Source organism: Oncorhynchus mykiss, chromosome 12, assembly GCF_013265735.2.
Source record: "Oncorhynchus mykiss isolate Arlee chromosome 12, USDA_OmykA_1.1, whole genome shotgun sequence".
In the NCBI taxonomy this organism is placed as follows: Eukaryota; Metazoa; Chordata; class Actinopteri; order Salmoniformes; family Salmonidae; genus Oncorhynchus; species Oncorhynchus mykiss.
In genome coordinates, this window is record NC_048576.1 from 20,572,952 (window position 1) to 20,590,173 (window position 17,222).

Below are 17,222 nucleotides of genomic sequence, written 5' to 3' on the forward strand. Positions count from 1 at the left end.
CCATTTATCGGATCATCAAGAACTTCAAGGAAAGCGGTTCAATTGTTGTGACGAAGGCCGCCCAAGAAAGTCCAGCAAGTACCATCTCCTAAAGTTGATTCAGCTGCGGGATCGGGGCACTACCAGTACAGAGCTTGCTCAGGAATGGCAGCAGGCAGGTGTGAGTGCATCTGCACACACAGTGAGGCGAAGACTTTTGGAGGATGGCCTGGTGTCAAGAAGGGCAGCAAAGAAGCCACTTATCTCCAGGAAAAACATCAGGGACAGACTGATATTCTGCAAAAGGTACAGGGATTGGACTGCTGAGGACTGGGGTAAAGTCATTATCTCTGATGAATCCCCTTTCCGATTGTTTGGGGCATCCGGAAAAAAGCTTGTCCGGTGAAGACAAGGTGAACGCTACCATCAGTCCTGTGTCATGCCAACAGTAAAGCATCCTGAGACCATTCATGTGTGGGGTTGCTTCTCAGCCAAGGGAGTGGGCGCACTCACAATTTTGCCTAAGAACACAGCCATGAATAAAGAATGATACCAACACATCCTCCGAGAGCAACTTCTCCCAACCATCCAGGAACAGTTTGGTGACAAACAATGCCTTTTCCAGCATGATGGAGCACCTTGCCTTAATCCCATTGAGAACTTGTGGTCAATCCTCAAGAGGCAGGTGGACAAACAAAAACCCACAAATTCTGACAAACTCCAAGCATTGATTATGCAAGAATGCTCACCCGCGATGTGGTAGGCCACACAAGCTCACAGAGCGGGAGCCGAGTGCTGAAGGGTGTAGCGCATAAAAATAATCTGTCCTCGGTTGCAACACTCACTACTGAGTTCCAAACTGCCTCTGGAAGCAATGTCAGCACAATAACTGTTCGTTGGGAGCTTCATTAAATGGGTGTCCCTGGTCGAGCGGCCAAACACCAGCCTAAGATAACCATGTGCAATGCCAAGTGTCGGCTGGAGTGGTGTAAAGCTCGCCGCCTTTGTATTCTGGAGCTGTGGAAACGCGTTCTCTGGAGTGATGAATCACGATTCCCCATCTGGAAGTCCGACAGACCAATCTGGTTTTGGCGGATGCCAGGAGAATGCTACATGTGCCTGCCCCAATGCGTGTCAACTGTAAAGTTTGGTGGATGGGGAATAATGGTCTGGACTGTTTTTCATGGTTCGGGCTAGGACCCTTAGTTCCAGTAAAGGGAAATATTAACACTACAGCATACAATGACATTCTAGACAACTCTGTGATCCCAACTTTGTGGCAACAGTTTGGGGAAGTCCCTTTCCTGTTTCAGCATGACAATGCCCCATGCACAAAGCAAGGTACATACAGAAATGGTTTGTCGAGATCGGTGTGGAAGAACTTTACAAGCCTGCACAGAACTCTGACCTCAACCCTATCGAATAGGCCTAATCGCCCAATATCAGTGCCCGAACTCACTAATGCTCTTGTGACTGAATGGAAGCAAGTCCCCGCAGCAATGTTCCAACATCTAGTAGAAAGCCTTCCCAGAAGAGTGGAGGCTGTTATAGGAGCAGAGGGGGAACCAACTCCATATTAATGCCCATGATTTTGGAATGAGATGTTCGACGAGCAGTTGTTCACATACTTTTGGCTATGTAGTGTACGTTGTAACTTGTCACTCAGATCTTAAAAGGAGAGTGCGAGATTTGGTCAATTAAGCCATTTTTCTACTTACCCACAGTCAGATGAACTCATGGATGCCATTTTTAGTTTGACTGGTTGCAGAGAAATAAAAACGCTATGCATCGGCTTAATTGCAAAAATCTCACACTATCCTTTTAAAAGTGCTTCTAGGCAACAATTTTGTAGCGGCAGGGCTAAGTGAGTAAAGAGGAAACACTGAATCCCTCTCAGTTCAACATGTCTGTCCCAACATCTGGTGAAATAGAAGAGAAAGTATGTTGGATGAAACATTCAGAGTTTTTCCTTTGCTTTCAAGAAAGAGGGTCAACAGAAGACGATACCAAGACAGCTAAACCAATCATCATCAAGCCTTTTCTTTCCCTAATACATACCACTTTTAGAGTAAAACCTCATCTTCATCTGTGGGACACAAAGGGAACGCTGTCCCCCTACCTCGTACATATTTTGAAACATGGATGTATCAACTTCACACCAGCGCTCCAAAAGAAACAGTAGCAGTTTCAAGCTGCGTATGTTGGCCCATGCCGCTGCTCTTTGTCAAAATGACATTTCCAGTCAGTGGGCTGAGTGTGGACCCGCACATACAGACCAGGGCCCATTCCTCCTGGTCCTCATGTCTGGAGGCAGGCCTGGAAACATGACACATTGATGCCACCACGTGTCTCTGATCATGTGATGGTGGAAATATATCCCAGGAATGTCACTCTCTGACCAATAAAGTGTACACTGGTCACGATGGAAAAATGACAGGGCAGTTTTTTAATTGTCACATATACCGGATAGGTACAGTGAAATGTGTGGTTTTACAAGGTCAGCCATAGTAAAGTGGTGCCTCTGGAGAAAATTAGGGTTAAGTGCCTTGCTCAAGGGCACATAAACAGATTTTGACCTTGTCCACTCGGATATTCGGAGCAAAGCCCTTTCGGTTACTGGCCCAACGCTCTTACCGCTAGGCTACCTGCCGCCCAAAGCTTGTGGCTTTGCTCACCGACCCTGTGGTGTTAGTTCTGACCACCAGTGACTTAATACAAGCCTTTTCATTCAGGTCATGACGCTCACAGGAGATACACTGTGGAAAAGTTACCAAATAACACATACCAATAACCCACAGAAGAACTAAAAATACATATTTCACAGTGGCTGAACTTGGTGCTTTTATAGCCGTTCACGGCTCTGTAACATTGGTTTTGACACTGAAACATTATTAGTGCTGTCGTGTTCCAGAGGCTTACTTTATTTTTACTGTCGGAGACAACATGTTCTAGCTTCACGATTTTAAAGAGTAAATTAGCCATTGTTTTCACTGAGAACACATGAAATATCTAGTTCTAGTGTGTAAGCCAGGTAACAAAAGAAAATGAGTTATTTCTTATTGTCTCCTAACATTTAACTGCCAAGTCGATTGTGGTTAATGGAGTAAGGAAGGAGTCTGTTTTGTATTTATTCAGACAGTACCATTCGTCTATGTCCACATGCAAAGATTGAAATGAAATGTTGTTTCTCTAGGAGTCTCTGGGAGATTACATACTAGAGATGCAGCATAATTCAAAAATACTTATTTTCAAATGGATGGTTGTTAAAAACCTATTGTTTCATACACACAGAATATATAAGGGTCTTTCTATAAACGCGGGTACCACTGAGGAGTTCCTACACTGCTGTTGACAAGTCATTGATAATACTTTTTTTCATGTCATTCCATTAAGATATAAGGGGGACATAGCTACATATATTCAATAACATTCACGTGTTTAACTCTTTCTTATGGTTGGTGTCTTGACGGATTGGTCAAAATTCTTCTGAGATAAAACATACATTTTATGTCCTTGCATTATGGAAGTGTAAGTTGTCATTTTATCATATATTAAGCATTAATCAGGTAAATTAGACATGAACTTGAACCCTGTAAGAATCCTGGATCTAGCTTGACTTGACTTGTGCTTGTCTCCACCCCCCACCAGGAGTCTCTCATTTCCCCCATTATCCCCTGTGTACTGTGCCAGTTTGTCTTGTCAAGTCTTACCAGCGTGTGTTCCTGGTTTCCAGTAGCTTTAGTTTCTGTTTTCTAGTCTTCCAGGTTCTGACCGTTCTTCCTGTCCTGACCCTGCCTGCCGTTCTGTCCCTGATTGACACTGCCTTGGATTACTGACCTCTGCCTACCTTTGACCTGACATTTGCCTGCCCCTGTTTTGTAATAAACATCTGAGATTCTAACTAGTCTGCCTCCTGTGTCTGCATCTGTGTCTTATCCTGAGTCGCGTTACTAGCTGCCATAGATCTCAGAAATGCAGTGTAACTATGTAACATTTCGTATCTCCTTATGTGGAGTGAAAACTGTTTTCATGGGCACACAAATCCCCAAATAATCTAAGTGATTTCAAAATCAAATGCACTAACTGAAAGAGTCACCTTCCCTTGACAATTAAAACCTAAGTTGATACTGTCATTAAAGTGGTTCTAAAATAATTATGTATAATACTGGATGCGCATTTGGTGTCGAACTGTTTAATTGCACCGTGGTATTTTCATCACTTGATCCAGGAAGGAATTTTCCTTGCTGGAAAAAAGTTGTTCACGAGGAATGTCCAGAATGTTTTGGTGTTTCATTTGTTATGCCGGTGAAGACAGTTGGGCCTGGATCCACGTTAGATCTAATATCCCCAGCGAATACTGATGTTTATCATCTGTTGTTGTCGGCTTGATTTACAGCCGGGTCTTGTTAGATTAACAGAGAAAACATCAAGGTAATGAGTTCATGTTTTCATTTGTTTTTGTGCCTCGGATTATAAACGGAGTCTACACCCACCGCTATTCCTGTTCATTATTCTGGTTATAATGACAACACATTACGTAGCCTAGTGGGCTTATTGACGACATGATCTGATAATGAAATAACATGACAAATACATTTTGGTTTCCATGTTACACCTGCAATTCTAAACAATATAAGGGGCTTGAAGTAGCCTACTTGAACTTGAATTTGGAGCTCAGAAATTCAAGTACTGGAATAGGCCTACCTTTCTTCAATTAGGTGCTTGGAAATTCCTTGTAATATTGTTGCTGATTTATAAGGTCTCATGCTCCCTTATATTTATTAGTGATTTCTTTCTTATCAGATTTTGTGAGAGATGTGGCCACTTTCGTTTCTTGCTGCTTCAATTGAAGGGTGTTGCTCTACTCTGTTGCAGTAAAACCACATGTGGTTATTATGAGTACAACAACATCTAATGTTGGCTTCAACTTTGCTTTCCATACAAATCATTCAATTACAAAAATAACCAGGTTTTTGGTTGCTGTTTTTGGTGAGATTCAAATGGTGATGGTGAAATTAACGCTGCCGCTATTCATTACTGTCACATATTTTAGAATTTAAAAATAATGTGAATATCAATGAATTCTCAAGGCCAAATATTAGGCCCTATATGTACAATTATATAAATTATACAATTGTATAACATTGAGGTCCTTGAAAATTACAATGAAGTGCTTGAAAAAGTCCCTGAAAGTTATTGAATTTGACTTGCCAATGTCTGTATGAATCCTGCTTAAAGGATGTATAGTCCTAGACCTATGTTGTTGTATAGTTATGGGCCAATTTGCATATTTTTACTTTCATTCCTTTAAGTACACGTGGAACTACATTTTGAAATGTTGATCCCAATGTCACACATCGGACCCATTATTTATAGAAAAAGATATTTCAGAGGTGTGATATCATATGCCAATCTAACCCCCCCATTAAACTTTCAGCCAGACCATTACTGCCAGGGCCCACCCCTGCTACTCTCCCTTTTTCTTTCACACTGAGCCAGAGTAGTGTCTGTCTGTCTGTCTGTCTGTCTGTCACATCCACCTTCAGCGTAGTGTCTGTCTGTCTGTCTGTCTGTCTGTCTGTCCATCACATCCACCTCCAGGCTGGTGTATGTCTGTCTGTCTGTCTGTCTGTCTGTCACATCCACCTTCAGAGTAGTGTCTGTCTGTCTGTCTGTCTGTCTGTCTGTCTGTCTGTCTGTCTGTCTGTCTGTCTGTCTGTCTGTCTGTCCATCACATCCACCTCCAGAGTAGTGTATGTCTGTCTGTCTGTCTGTCTGTCTGTCACATCCAGAGTAGTGTCTGTCTGTCTGTCTGTCTGTCCATCACATCCACCTCCAGAGTAGTGTCTGTCTGTCTGTCTGTCCATCACATCCACCTCCAGAGTAGTGTCAGTCTGTCTGTCACATCCACCTCCAGAGTAGTGTCAGTCTGTCTGTCACATCCACCTCCAGAGTAGTGTCAGTCTGTCTGTCACATCCACCTCCAGAGTAGTGTCTGTCTGTCCATCACATCCACCTCCAGAGTAGTGTATGTCTGTCTGTCACATCCACCTCCAGAGTAGTGTCAGTCTGTCTGTCACATCCACCTCCAGAGTAGTGTCTGTCTGTCTGTCTGTCTGTCTGTCACATCCACCTCCAGAGTAGTGTCTGTCTGTCCAACACATCCACCTCCAGGTTTCTCCCTCTATTGCCCTCCCCATCCCTCCCTCTCTTTCTAATGCTGAGAGATTACAATAACAATCCCTCTCACTAATTATTATTATTATTATTATTATCATTATCTCCCAGGTGGTGGGTCACTGACCTGAGTGACTGACCATGTCCTTCAACATGTCCCTGGACTTGCCTGGATGATACAGGGCACAGGGTAGGGAGACCTGGTCCAGGGCACTGAGCTACTTCACATGAAGCACCGCCACCACCCGCTGGACCACTTAAAATGACTAGGGCCAGCTGAGCAGCTAGCTAGTACTTAGTGTGTCATGGACATTCTGTTAGACACGTCACAACGCTGTGTGCCTCCTGCAGGGTAAACTGGGCCACATGATCAAGGGTCCACACAGGCCCTTAGAACAGCCCTCAGTAAACGTTTATAAGCCACGTTTATAAGCCTATAAATACCCCAGGAGAGAAGGAGAGCAGACTCTCTCAGGTCCTGCTTAGGGCCCATCAAGGACACCTCTCAGACAGTCGGCCTCTCAGTTGGACAGGCCATCTGCGATTTGGGACCGAGACTGACCACCCTGCTGCCTTGTAAAGACTTCAGGCAGTTCATAGCATCTAAGTAAAGATAGTCTATATCTAGTGCCCATTAAAAAAGAGTCAGAAAACAATGTCATTCTGAAAAGGAAGAAGCATGACCTACGGTGTGTACTTGTAGTGTAGAGATGCACTACAGTAGAGGTCTTCACAGATCCACCTGTACTCGAAATCTCGAGAACCTATTGTTGTTGGCCAATCATAAGTCATCAAAGCGGCAATAGGCTACAGTCATAGAGCCTCCGTGTGAGGCAAAAGTTAGGAGATATCTAATCAATGGAAGATGAAATTACAAGTTAAAGGAGAAGGATAGGCTACAACGACCAAGAGCCAACAGGTAGGCTGCTACTTTATATTCTGAATGGAGTTGCTGTTTGTAACTGTGTAGGTCGAGAGAGCACATGCAGCCTCAATTAGCCTAGCGAGCTAGCTAGCTTAACTAGCATCTCTTGAGTTGATGCAGTCAAGACAGGTACCACATAATCATATTGGATGATAAATAACCTCGCTATAGCAGCTATCAGTCTACTATAGTGCAAGTCAGCTTGGTTGGTTGCTGTCTCTCGTCTCTCCCTCCCTCCTACCTTTTCCCGTGTCACTCGTTCACACTCACAGAAGCCGACTCTCCCTCCTCTGGGTACTTCAATACAGAACCTAGGAGGCTCACGGTCTCACCCCTTTCCAAAAAGGAATTACACAGTAATTATGACAACTTCCAGAGGACGTCCTCCAACCTCATTAAGCTCGGGTCCCTGGGTCTGAACCCCGCCCTCTGCAACTGGGTCCTGGACTTCCTGATGGGCTGCCCCCAGGTGGTGAAGGTAGGAAACAACATCTCCACACAGGGGCCCCACAAGGGTGCGTGCTTAGCACCCTCCTGTACTCCCTGTTCACACATGACTGCGTGGCCACGCACGCCTCCAACTCAATCATCAAGTTTGCAGACAACACAAACATAGTAGGCCTTATTACCAACAATGACGAGACTGCCTACAGGAGGTGAGGGCCCTGGCGGTATGGTGCCAGGAAAATAACCTCTCCCTCAACGCCAACAAAACAAAGGCGCTGATCGTGAACTTCAGGAAACAGCATAGGGAGCACGCCCCTATCCACATCGACAGGATATATTCCACAATAACGTCTGCTAAATATGTGTATGTGACCAATACAATTTGATTTGATTTGAACCTATCCAAGCTCTTCTTAGGGCTAGGCGTCCTGTCAGCGGGACACCAGTCTCCAATTTCCGGTGAAATTGGAGGGCGCGCAATTCAAATAAATAATCGTAAAAATTATGGATATTAAACATCAAGGTACATACAAGTGTCTTATCGGTTAAAAGCTTAAATTGTTGTTAATCTAACTGCATTGTCCCATTTACAATAGGCTTTACAGCGAAAGCATGCCATGCGATTGTTTGAGGACGGCACCCCACATCAACATATTTTTCAATCAGCACAGGCTTCATAAAATCACAAATAGTGATTAAATAATCACTTACTTTTTGAAAATCTTCCTCTGATTTGCAATCCACTGTGAAGGCCTCTACATTACAGTACAAATGCGGGAAAAGGGAAAATACATGTGCTTTGCATGTGTTTCTGTATCATTGTGTGTGGGTTGGGGCAGAGGCAGGGCAGGGTTATGTTGTTGAGTACGCCCTAGGTGGGTATAGAGTCATGTTTTCCCTCCCTGTCCTCATGTTATCTCTTGACATGTGCCGTGGGCATATGGAGAGATCAGACCAGTACAGACTGTTTCCACGGGGCCTATTGAAGCTGACTCCCTTAAAAGGACCCCAGCCAGCTGAACACAGCTACAGGGCGAGTGGCTGTGGATGTGTGTTCATGTGGTTAGAACATGGGTGAAAACAAAGCCTTTTACAGACACAGAGTGATACTGTGGGTATCTCTGTCTGGGCGGCCAGGCCACCACCACCACCACCACCCAGTGATTATAGTCTCTTTAATTCTCTACAATGGCTCTGTTTATCCCCACTGCATGTATTCCATGAGCAAAAATTCCTCCAGATGTGAACATCCCGAGTGGCACAGTGGTCTAAGGCCTGTGTCACTACAGACCCTGGTTAGATCCTGGGCTGTATCACAACCGGCTGTGATCGGGAGCACAATAGGGTGGCGCACAATTGGCCCAGCGTCGTCCGAATTAGGGGAGGGTTTGGCCGGGGTAGGCCTTCATTTTAAAATAAGAATCTGTTCTTAACTGACTTGCCTAGTTAAATAAAGGTAAAATAAAACATTCAGTAGAGTACTGTATTTCTCACAAAACAAACGCTTCTCTCTCACAATGTGCTTCTCAGAGGGAGTAAATCATATGTACTGTATTTCAAAACCTTTATGGACTTGGCATACCCTTTAAGAAGTCTAGAGCAGCATCAGAATTGAGAAATGAATGCCCATTAGACCCAGCCAGACATTCACTACGGGCATATAACTTCATTTTATGTACATTTATGGAATTGTCTGTGAAGTGGATAATCATATTGCTCAGTTCATACTTAGGCAGACTTTGGTTTTCACAAAGCAGCATTCTGAGAGAGTTGGACAATTCCCAAAGTTAGACAAACCCAATGCTGCCAAACCACTAAACTCAAAGCTGACATTTTGGATTTGCAGACACATTCTCAGAGGATTTCTTCCCACCTGATTTATTCCAATGTCTGCTGAAGTAGATATTTAAAGCTCTCAAGCACTGAAAATTCCATAAACAATGTATTTTGTGGCTCAGAAATAATCCCTTTACTAATCTGTGTGTCTTACTGTAATTACAGGGATATTGTGGGGGTTTGTTATATATCCTTATAGACCTAATTCAACTGTCTGAAAACAGAATATTGCATTTCAAAAGTTATGTTCATATTTAGTTGTGGCAGTTACATGTCCAGATATGTCAGCAACATTAAACTTAATGAACCGATACAAGCATGAATACGACCACATTTATCTTCATAGTTCAAATCTTTTGTTTTAGGATTCCTTCCAAGGAAACTCTCCAGAGCAATCTCCAAAACCAACATGGAGCTACAGCCAAAGCAAACTGTCTCAATCATCCACTGAGGGGCAGAGTACTGAGCAAATACTAGCTAAAATACTGTACAAGACATCATAATACTGCTGTGCTATTGACAAAGGATAAATGGATAATTGTGGGTCATACACTGCAGAGCTGCATAGTCACTATCAATTCACAATCAGTGTTGGAGAGAATCTCCTCTTTCTCACAGCAACAACACAAACAGCATTATGGAGAGAATCCCAAACAGTGTATAACTACGGTGATGCAGCAGAGCAGCAGTTCACAACCATTCATCACTAGCAGTAGCAGAGTCCTTCTTCACACAGCAGGCCTGGCAGCACTCCTGCTTCTCTCCTATCCCAGCCCAGACAAGACCCAGGCCAGAGACCCATGACCCAGACAGATATTAAAGACCTGCAGGAGTTCCTGTCTTGGCCTCCGTAGACAGACAGGTTCATCTAGTGCTCTGGGACTGGGAGGAACGCCCAACTGAGTACGAACCCAGAGCCAGAGACATGTGGACTGGAGACCCAGTGTAAAGAGTCATCAGACTGAAGAGCAAAGCCTACACTTTTCTAGTCTTTGTAGTCCTCACAGAGTTTCTGGACATTTCTGGGGATAGTTAATACTGTGATTGTTATTTAGATATGTCAGATAAAATGGCATGAGAAGCACAAAGATAGAGTCAGAGGGAGATTGGCAGAGGCCATGAGCAGTCAAAGGGGACTTTGTGGTAAAAGCTGCCAAAGGAAAGGTTGTGTGGTTGAAAGCAGCAGTAAGTGTCATACTGAATATATAGCACAGGCCCTTTAATCACCATGGAGCCAGAAGGCATAGTGAGCATGGCCCTTTAATCACCATAGATCCAGATGGCATAGTGAGCATGGTCCTTTAATCACCATAGAGACAGATGGCATAGTGAGCATGGCCCTTTAATCACCATGGAGCCAGAAGGCATAGTGAGCATGGCCCTTTAATCACCATGGATCCAGATGGCATAGTGAGCATGGCCCTTTAATCACCATAGAGACAGATGGCATAGTGAGCATGGCCCTTTAATCACCATGGATCCAGAAGGCATAGTGAGCATGGCCCTTTAATCACCATGGATCCAGATGGCATGGTGAGCATGGCCCTTTAATCACCATGGATCCAGATGGCATAGTGAGCATGGCCCTTTAATCACCATGGATCCAGATGGCATAGTGAGCATGGCCCTTTAATCACCATGGATCCAGATGGCATAGTGAGCACAGGCCCTTTAATCACCATAGAGACAGATGGCATAGTGAGCATGGCCCTTTAATCACCATGGATCCAGATGGCATAGTGAGCACAGGCCCTTTAATCACCATGGATCCAGATGGCATAGTGAGCATGGCCCTTTAATCACCATAGAGACAGATGGCATAGTGAGCATGGCCCTTTAATCACCATGGATCCAGAAGGCATAGTGAGCATTGCCCTTTAATCACCATGGAGCCAGAAGGCATAGTGAGCATGGCCCTTTAATCACCATGGATCCAGAAGGCATAGTGAGCATTGCCCTTTAATCACCATGGAGCCAGAAGGCACAGTGAGCATGGCCCTTTAATCACCATGGATCCAGATGGCATAGTGAGCATGGCCCTTTAATCACCATGGATCCAGATGGCATAGTGAGCATGGCCCTTTAATCACCATGGATCCAGATGGCATAGTGAGCATGGCCCTTTAATCACCATGGATCCAGATGGCATAGTGAGCACAGGCCCTTTAATCACCATAGAGACAGATGGCATAGTGAGCATGGCCCTTTAATCACCATGGATCCAGATGGCATAGTGAGCACAGGCCCTTTAATCACCATGGATCCAGATGGCATAGTGAGCATGGCCCTTTAATCACCATAGAGACAGATGGCATAGTGAGCATGGCCCTTTAATCACCATGGATCCAGAAGGCATAGTGAGCATTGCCCTTTAATCACCATGGAGCCAGAAGGCATAGTGAGCATGGCCCTTTAATCACCATGGATCCAGAAGGCATAGTGAGCATTGCCCTTTAATCACCATGGAGCCAGAAGGCACAGTGAGCATGGCCCTTTAATCACCATGGATCCAGATGGCATAGTGAGCATGGCCCTTTAATCACCATGGATCCAGATGGCATAGTGAGCACAGGCCCTTTAATCACCATGGAGCCAGAAGGCATAGTGAGCATGGCCCTTTAATCACCATGGATCCAGATGGCATAGTGAGCACAGGCCCTTTAATCACCATAGAGACAGATGGCATAGTGAGCATGGCCCTTTAATCACCATGGAGCCAGAAGGCATAATGAGCAGGGCCCTTTAATCACCATGGATCCAGATGGCATAGTGAGCACGGGCCTTTAATCACCATAGAGACAGATGGCATAGTGAGCATGGCCCTTTAATCACCATTGAGCCAGAAGGCATAGTGAGCATGGCCCTTTAATCACCATGGATCCAGAAGGCATAGTGAGCACGGCCCTTTAATCACCATGGAGACAGATGGCATAGTGAGCATGGCCCTTTAATCACCATGGAGACAGATGAAATAGTGAGCATGAAAGCCATTCCTGTGAGGTGAGTGTCATGGCTGAGAGGAGGCGTGTCTGTGAGTATGAGCTTGTGTGATATGTTATTTGGGGGGGGGGGGGGGGGCAGAACATGTGTGTGTGTGTGTATATGAGAGAGAGAGAAACAGAGAGAACAACAGAAAGAGTGAGAGACAGAAAGGGTGAGACAGAAAGAGAGAGAGAGAGAGACTCACCCGTGAGATAGTGAGTGGCAGACAGAAGTCCTTTCCTCCCTGCAGTCTGAAGCCCCAGGGGGCGGGGCCACCCAGGGAGACGCTGTAGTTGCTGTTCATGATTCTCCTAGAGAAACAAAAACATATTGAGGCAAAACATTAATAAGCTGGACCTTTATAGGTTATGAAGAAGAAGACAAGGCACTCCAACATTCCCATCTACAATATTCTAATATTGAATAAGAAACATAAAACATCAGCAAAAACACACTAGTACCAGCTGTTCTCAGTGGGTCACTGAAGAGTAGGGCTGTGACAATACCTGCAACAATACCAGTGTTTCCATTGAAACTTTTAAAACACGAAGAAGACCGAAGCAAAACGAAGCAAAACTCTTTGGTCCTTTACAAACCTGCTGTATGTACATTATTGTATGCTATAGTTTTGGAAAATAAATAAATGTGACGTTTGTTTCCAACATTAGGGTTGTTTTCCTAAAGATGTTAAATCCGCTTTGTGTTTTGTTTCCTTTCTAACGAGTATAGTGATACTGGTATCATCCCGGCCCTACTGAAAAGGAGAACTACAAAGCCTAAAACATAGTCCACAGCCGCTGAGACGTGATAGTCCAGCGTCCCGTTGTGACGTAGCTACACGGCTCTGAGACCACCGACCACAAGGAAGCACAGCCCTCTGCTCACCTCCCCACAATTCTCAAGCAGCGCGGTTCCGGTACGCGTCCTCTATTAATTTGAATGAGTTGATAGTTTGAGACATCTCTTGAACTGCGCTGAGAATTTGTAAAGTATGAAAGCCAATGGTCCAATATTCTAGAACATTGCTGTGCGTAAGCTTAAGACCAAAGTCTGCCAAGCTCCAAATATCTGCAGTGTCACAAAATCCTTCACTTAGCTGATTCCATGGAAGCCCGATGGGCTAATGTTAGGGCTTCTTTTATAACAGTATTGTTATTAGTCTGTTAATTACTTTTTGAAAGATAACACATGGTTACAGTGCCTTCACAAAGTATTCATACCCCTTGGCTTATTCCACATTTTGTTGTGTTACAGTCTGAATTCAAAATGGATTAAATTGCCTGTAATAGTGCCTTCGAATTTTCCGTCTATCCTTAGCAGTCTCCCAGTCCCTGGCGTGAAAGGGTCCCCACTGCATGCTGCCATCAACATGTTTCACGGTAGGGATGGTGTTAGACAGGTGATGAGCTGTGCCTGGTTTACTCCAGACATAGAGCTTTGCATTCAGGCCAAAGAGTTACATTTGCTGTCTCATCAGACCACAGACTTTTGCCTTATGCTCTCAGTCTTTCACGTGCCATTTTTCAAACTCCAGGCGTACTGTCATGTGCCTTTTTCCTCAGCAGTGGCTTCAGTCTGGCCACTCTCCCATAAAACCAAGATTGGTGAAGTGCTGTAGATACTGTTGTCCTTCTAGCAGGTTCCCCCAACTCAGCCAAGGAACTCTGCAGTTCTGTCAGAGTGGCCATTGGGCTCATGGGCACCCCCCTGACCATAAATTGGCCACAGATGGACTCCAATCAAGTTGTAGTGACATCTCAAGGATGGTCAAAGGAAAGTGGATGCACCTGAGCTCAGTTTGGAGTGTCATATCTAAGGGGTGTGAATACTTACAGTACCAGTCAAAAGTTTGGACACACCTACTCATTCCAGGGTTTTTCTTCATTTTTCCTATTTTCTACATTGTAGAATAATAGTGAATACATCAAAACTATGAAATAACACATTTGAATCATGTAGTATCCAAAAAAGTGTTAAACAAATTCTTCAAAGTAGCCACCCTTTGCCTTGACAGCTTCATGATCTACAAGTCACCTGGAATGCATTTCAAATAATAGTTGTGCCTTGTTAAAAGTTAATTTGTGGGATATTCTTTCCTTCTTAATGTGTTTGAGCCAATCAGTTGTGTTGTGACAAGGTAGGGGTTGTATACAGAAGATAGCCCTATTTGATAAAAATACCAAGTCCATATTACGGCAAGAACAGCTCAAATAAGCAAAGAGAAACAACAGTCCATCATTACTTTAAGACATGAAGGTCAGTCAATACGGAAAATGTCAAGAATTCTGAAAGTTTCTTCAAGTGCAGCCACGAAAACCATCAAGTGCTATGATGAAACTGGCTCTCATGAGGACCGCCACAGGAATGGAAGACCCAGTGGTACCTCTGCTGCAGAGGATAAGTTAAGTAGCGTCACCAGCTTCAGAAATTGCAGCCCAAATAAATGTTTCACAGAGTTCAAAAAACAGACACATCTCAACATCAACTGTTCAAAGGTGACTGTGTGAATCAGGCCTTCATGGTCGAATGGCTGCAAAGAAACCACTACTAAAGGACACCAAAAAGGAGAAGAGACTTGCTTGGGCCAAGAAACACGAGCAATGGACATTAGACCGGTGGAAAACCAAGTTTGAGATTTTTGGTTCCAACCTCCGTGTCTTTGTGAGACGCAGAGTAGGTGAACGGATGATCTCTGCATGTGTGGTTCCTACCGTGAAGCATGGAGGAGGTGGTGTGATGGTATGGGGGTGCTTTGCTGGTGAGACTGTTTGTGATTTATTTAGAATTTAATGCACACTTAACCAGCATGGCTACCACAACATTCTGCAGTTATATGCCATCCCTTCTGGTTTGTGCTTAGTTGGACTATCATTTGTTTTTCAAGAGGACAATGACCCAACACACCTCCAGGTTGTGTAAGGGCTATTTGACCAAGAAGGAGAGTGATGGAGTGCTGCATCAGATGACCTGGCCTCCACAATCACCCGACCTCAACCCAATTGAGATGGTTTGGGATGAGTTGGACCACAGAGTGAAGGAAAAGCAGCCAATAAGTGCTCAGCATATGTAGTAACTCCTTCAAGGTCTGCTATTCATGAGATGTATTTCTGGTGCTCCTTACATTCCATTTGGTGCCTAACGTTTTTAAAGTTGGGAGCAGTGTGTATGTGTTTGTGGGAGAGAGAGTGATAAGTGTGAGGGAGAGAGGGTCTGTGTGTTAACTGATAAGTAAAGAATGTTTCATGCAGTTTTCCCCTGACTGCCACAATGACTTGCAGATCATTATGCATGTACAGTATATTCCTTCCTCCCATTCCTTCAGCCAAATCAGAAGTTGGTCTTTTCAAATATGAGCAAAGCCAGACAAAATTAAAAGGGCCTATTTATATAATGAATATGAATTTGGAGTGCAGAAATTATGAAATATTAAAGTATTACAAAAGTTATACTTAGATCCAAACTGGTTCTCTAGTAGATAAGTAAGAATGTCTCACCCCATGTTCAAGAATGGCCTTCTTCCCTTTATTCAGATTACAACCTCTCACTTTCAGTTATTCCAAAATGAAATATTCAAAAAAATATAGCTATTTTTTAAAACAAGCCATAGAACGTTGGTTTTCAATTTCAGTTTAATCCACCAGAAAAGACAGAACAAATAATACAACAAATATTGTGGTTAAACTCAAATATATACTAATATATATTTTTTGGTTTAAAAAATGTTTCAAAAAGGTATAATCTTTGGAAATTATATCATAAAACACCAAGACAGTTGTAAAGAGGGCACGACAACACCTTTGCCCCCTCAGGAGACCCAACACACCTCCAGGCTGTGTAAGGGCTATTTGACCAAGAAGGAGAGTGATGGAGTGAGATGGTTTGGGAAGAGTTGGACCACAGGGTGAAGGAAAAGCAGTCAACAAACTCTTTCTAGACTGTTGGAAAAGCATTCCAAGTTAAGCTGGTTGAGAGAATGCCAATAGTGTGCAAAGCTGTCATCAAGGCAAAGGGTCGCTACTTTGAAGAATCTAAAAGATAAAATATATTTTGATTTGTTTAACACTTTTTTGGATACTACATGACTCCATGTTTTATTTCATAGTTTTTATGTCTTCAATATTATTACACAAAAAATAGTAAATAGTAAAAATAAAGAAAAAACATTTTGACTGGTAGTGTATAAATTTACAAAACATATGTGGGATTGGAAATGATGCAGACAATTACATTTATGGAAGCTACAATCGATCTGCACTATTAAAGCTGATCTACCCCCTAAATAAAGTAAACAATTAAATGAAAAGAAGAATATGAGCAAGGTAACCATTCTATGCAGCATTCTATCATACAGCGAACAGTGTGAAGTCAATATGTGTTGTATTGAGTAGAAGTGTGAATATCAGGGATAGGTTTTTGGTGTAGCACATGCGCATAACATTTAGAAAACGGGAACAAGCATTGCTGGAACGGGGTGAACAGGACACTATGCCACTCTGAATTTGTCCCCCATGGTACCGCAATATTACTGGTATTGTGACAACACTATCCAAAACTGTTCTTGTATAAAGTGTTTCAGCACAGAGTCATGCCAGCATTACACCTCACTGACACAACAGGCTACCACACACTTAGGAAGTGACCAGAGGTCGACCGATTAATCTTTATTTAATCTTTATTTAACTAGGCAAGTCAGTTAAGAACACATTCTTTTCAATGACGGCCTAGGAACGAGGCAGAACGACAGATTTTTACCTTGTCAGCTCGGGGGACCCAATCTTGCAACCTTACAGTTAACTAGTCCAACGCTCTAACCACCTGCCTCACGAGGAGCCTGCCTGTTACGCGAATGCAGTAAGCCAAGGTAAGTTGCAAACTA

General features: G+C 43.6%; 1 protein-coding gene across 7 annotated transcripts in view; it reads right to left on the minus strand.

Annotated features, from left to right (window-relative positions):
- The window catches only part of LOC110537156 (PDZ and LIM domain protein 5), a 111,354-nt gene that overhangs the window by 84,829 nt on the left and 9,303 nt on the right, over positions 1–17,222 (minus strand). For all 7 annotated transcript variants that reach the window (XM_036937167.1, XM_036937166.1, XM_036937165.1 and 4 more), the window contains exon 2: positions 12,552–12,657. In XM_036937167.1, coding sequence (XP_036793062.1) covers positions 12,552–12,650 — 99 coding nt within the window. In that variant the 5' untranslated portion in view covers positions 12,651–12,657. The remainder of the gene's footprint in view (positions 1–12,551; positions 12,658–17,222) is intronic.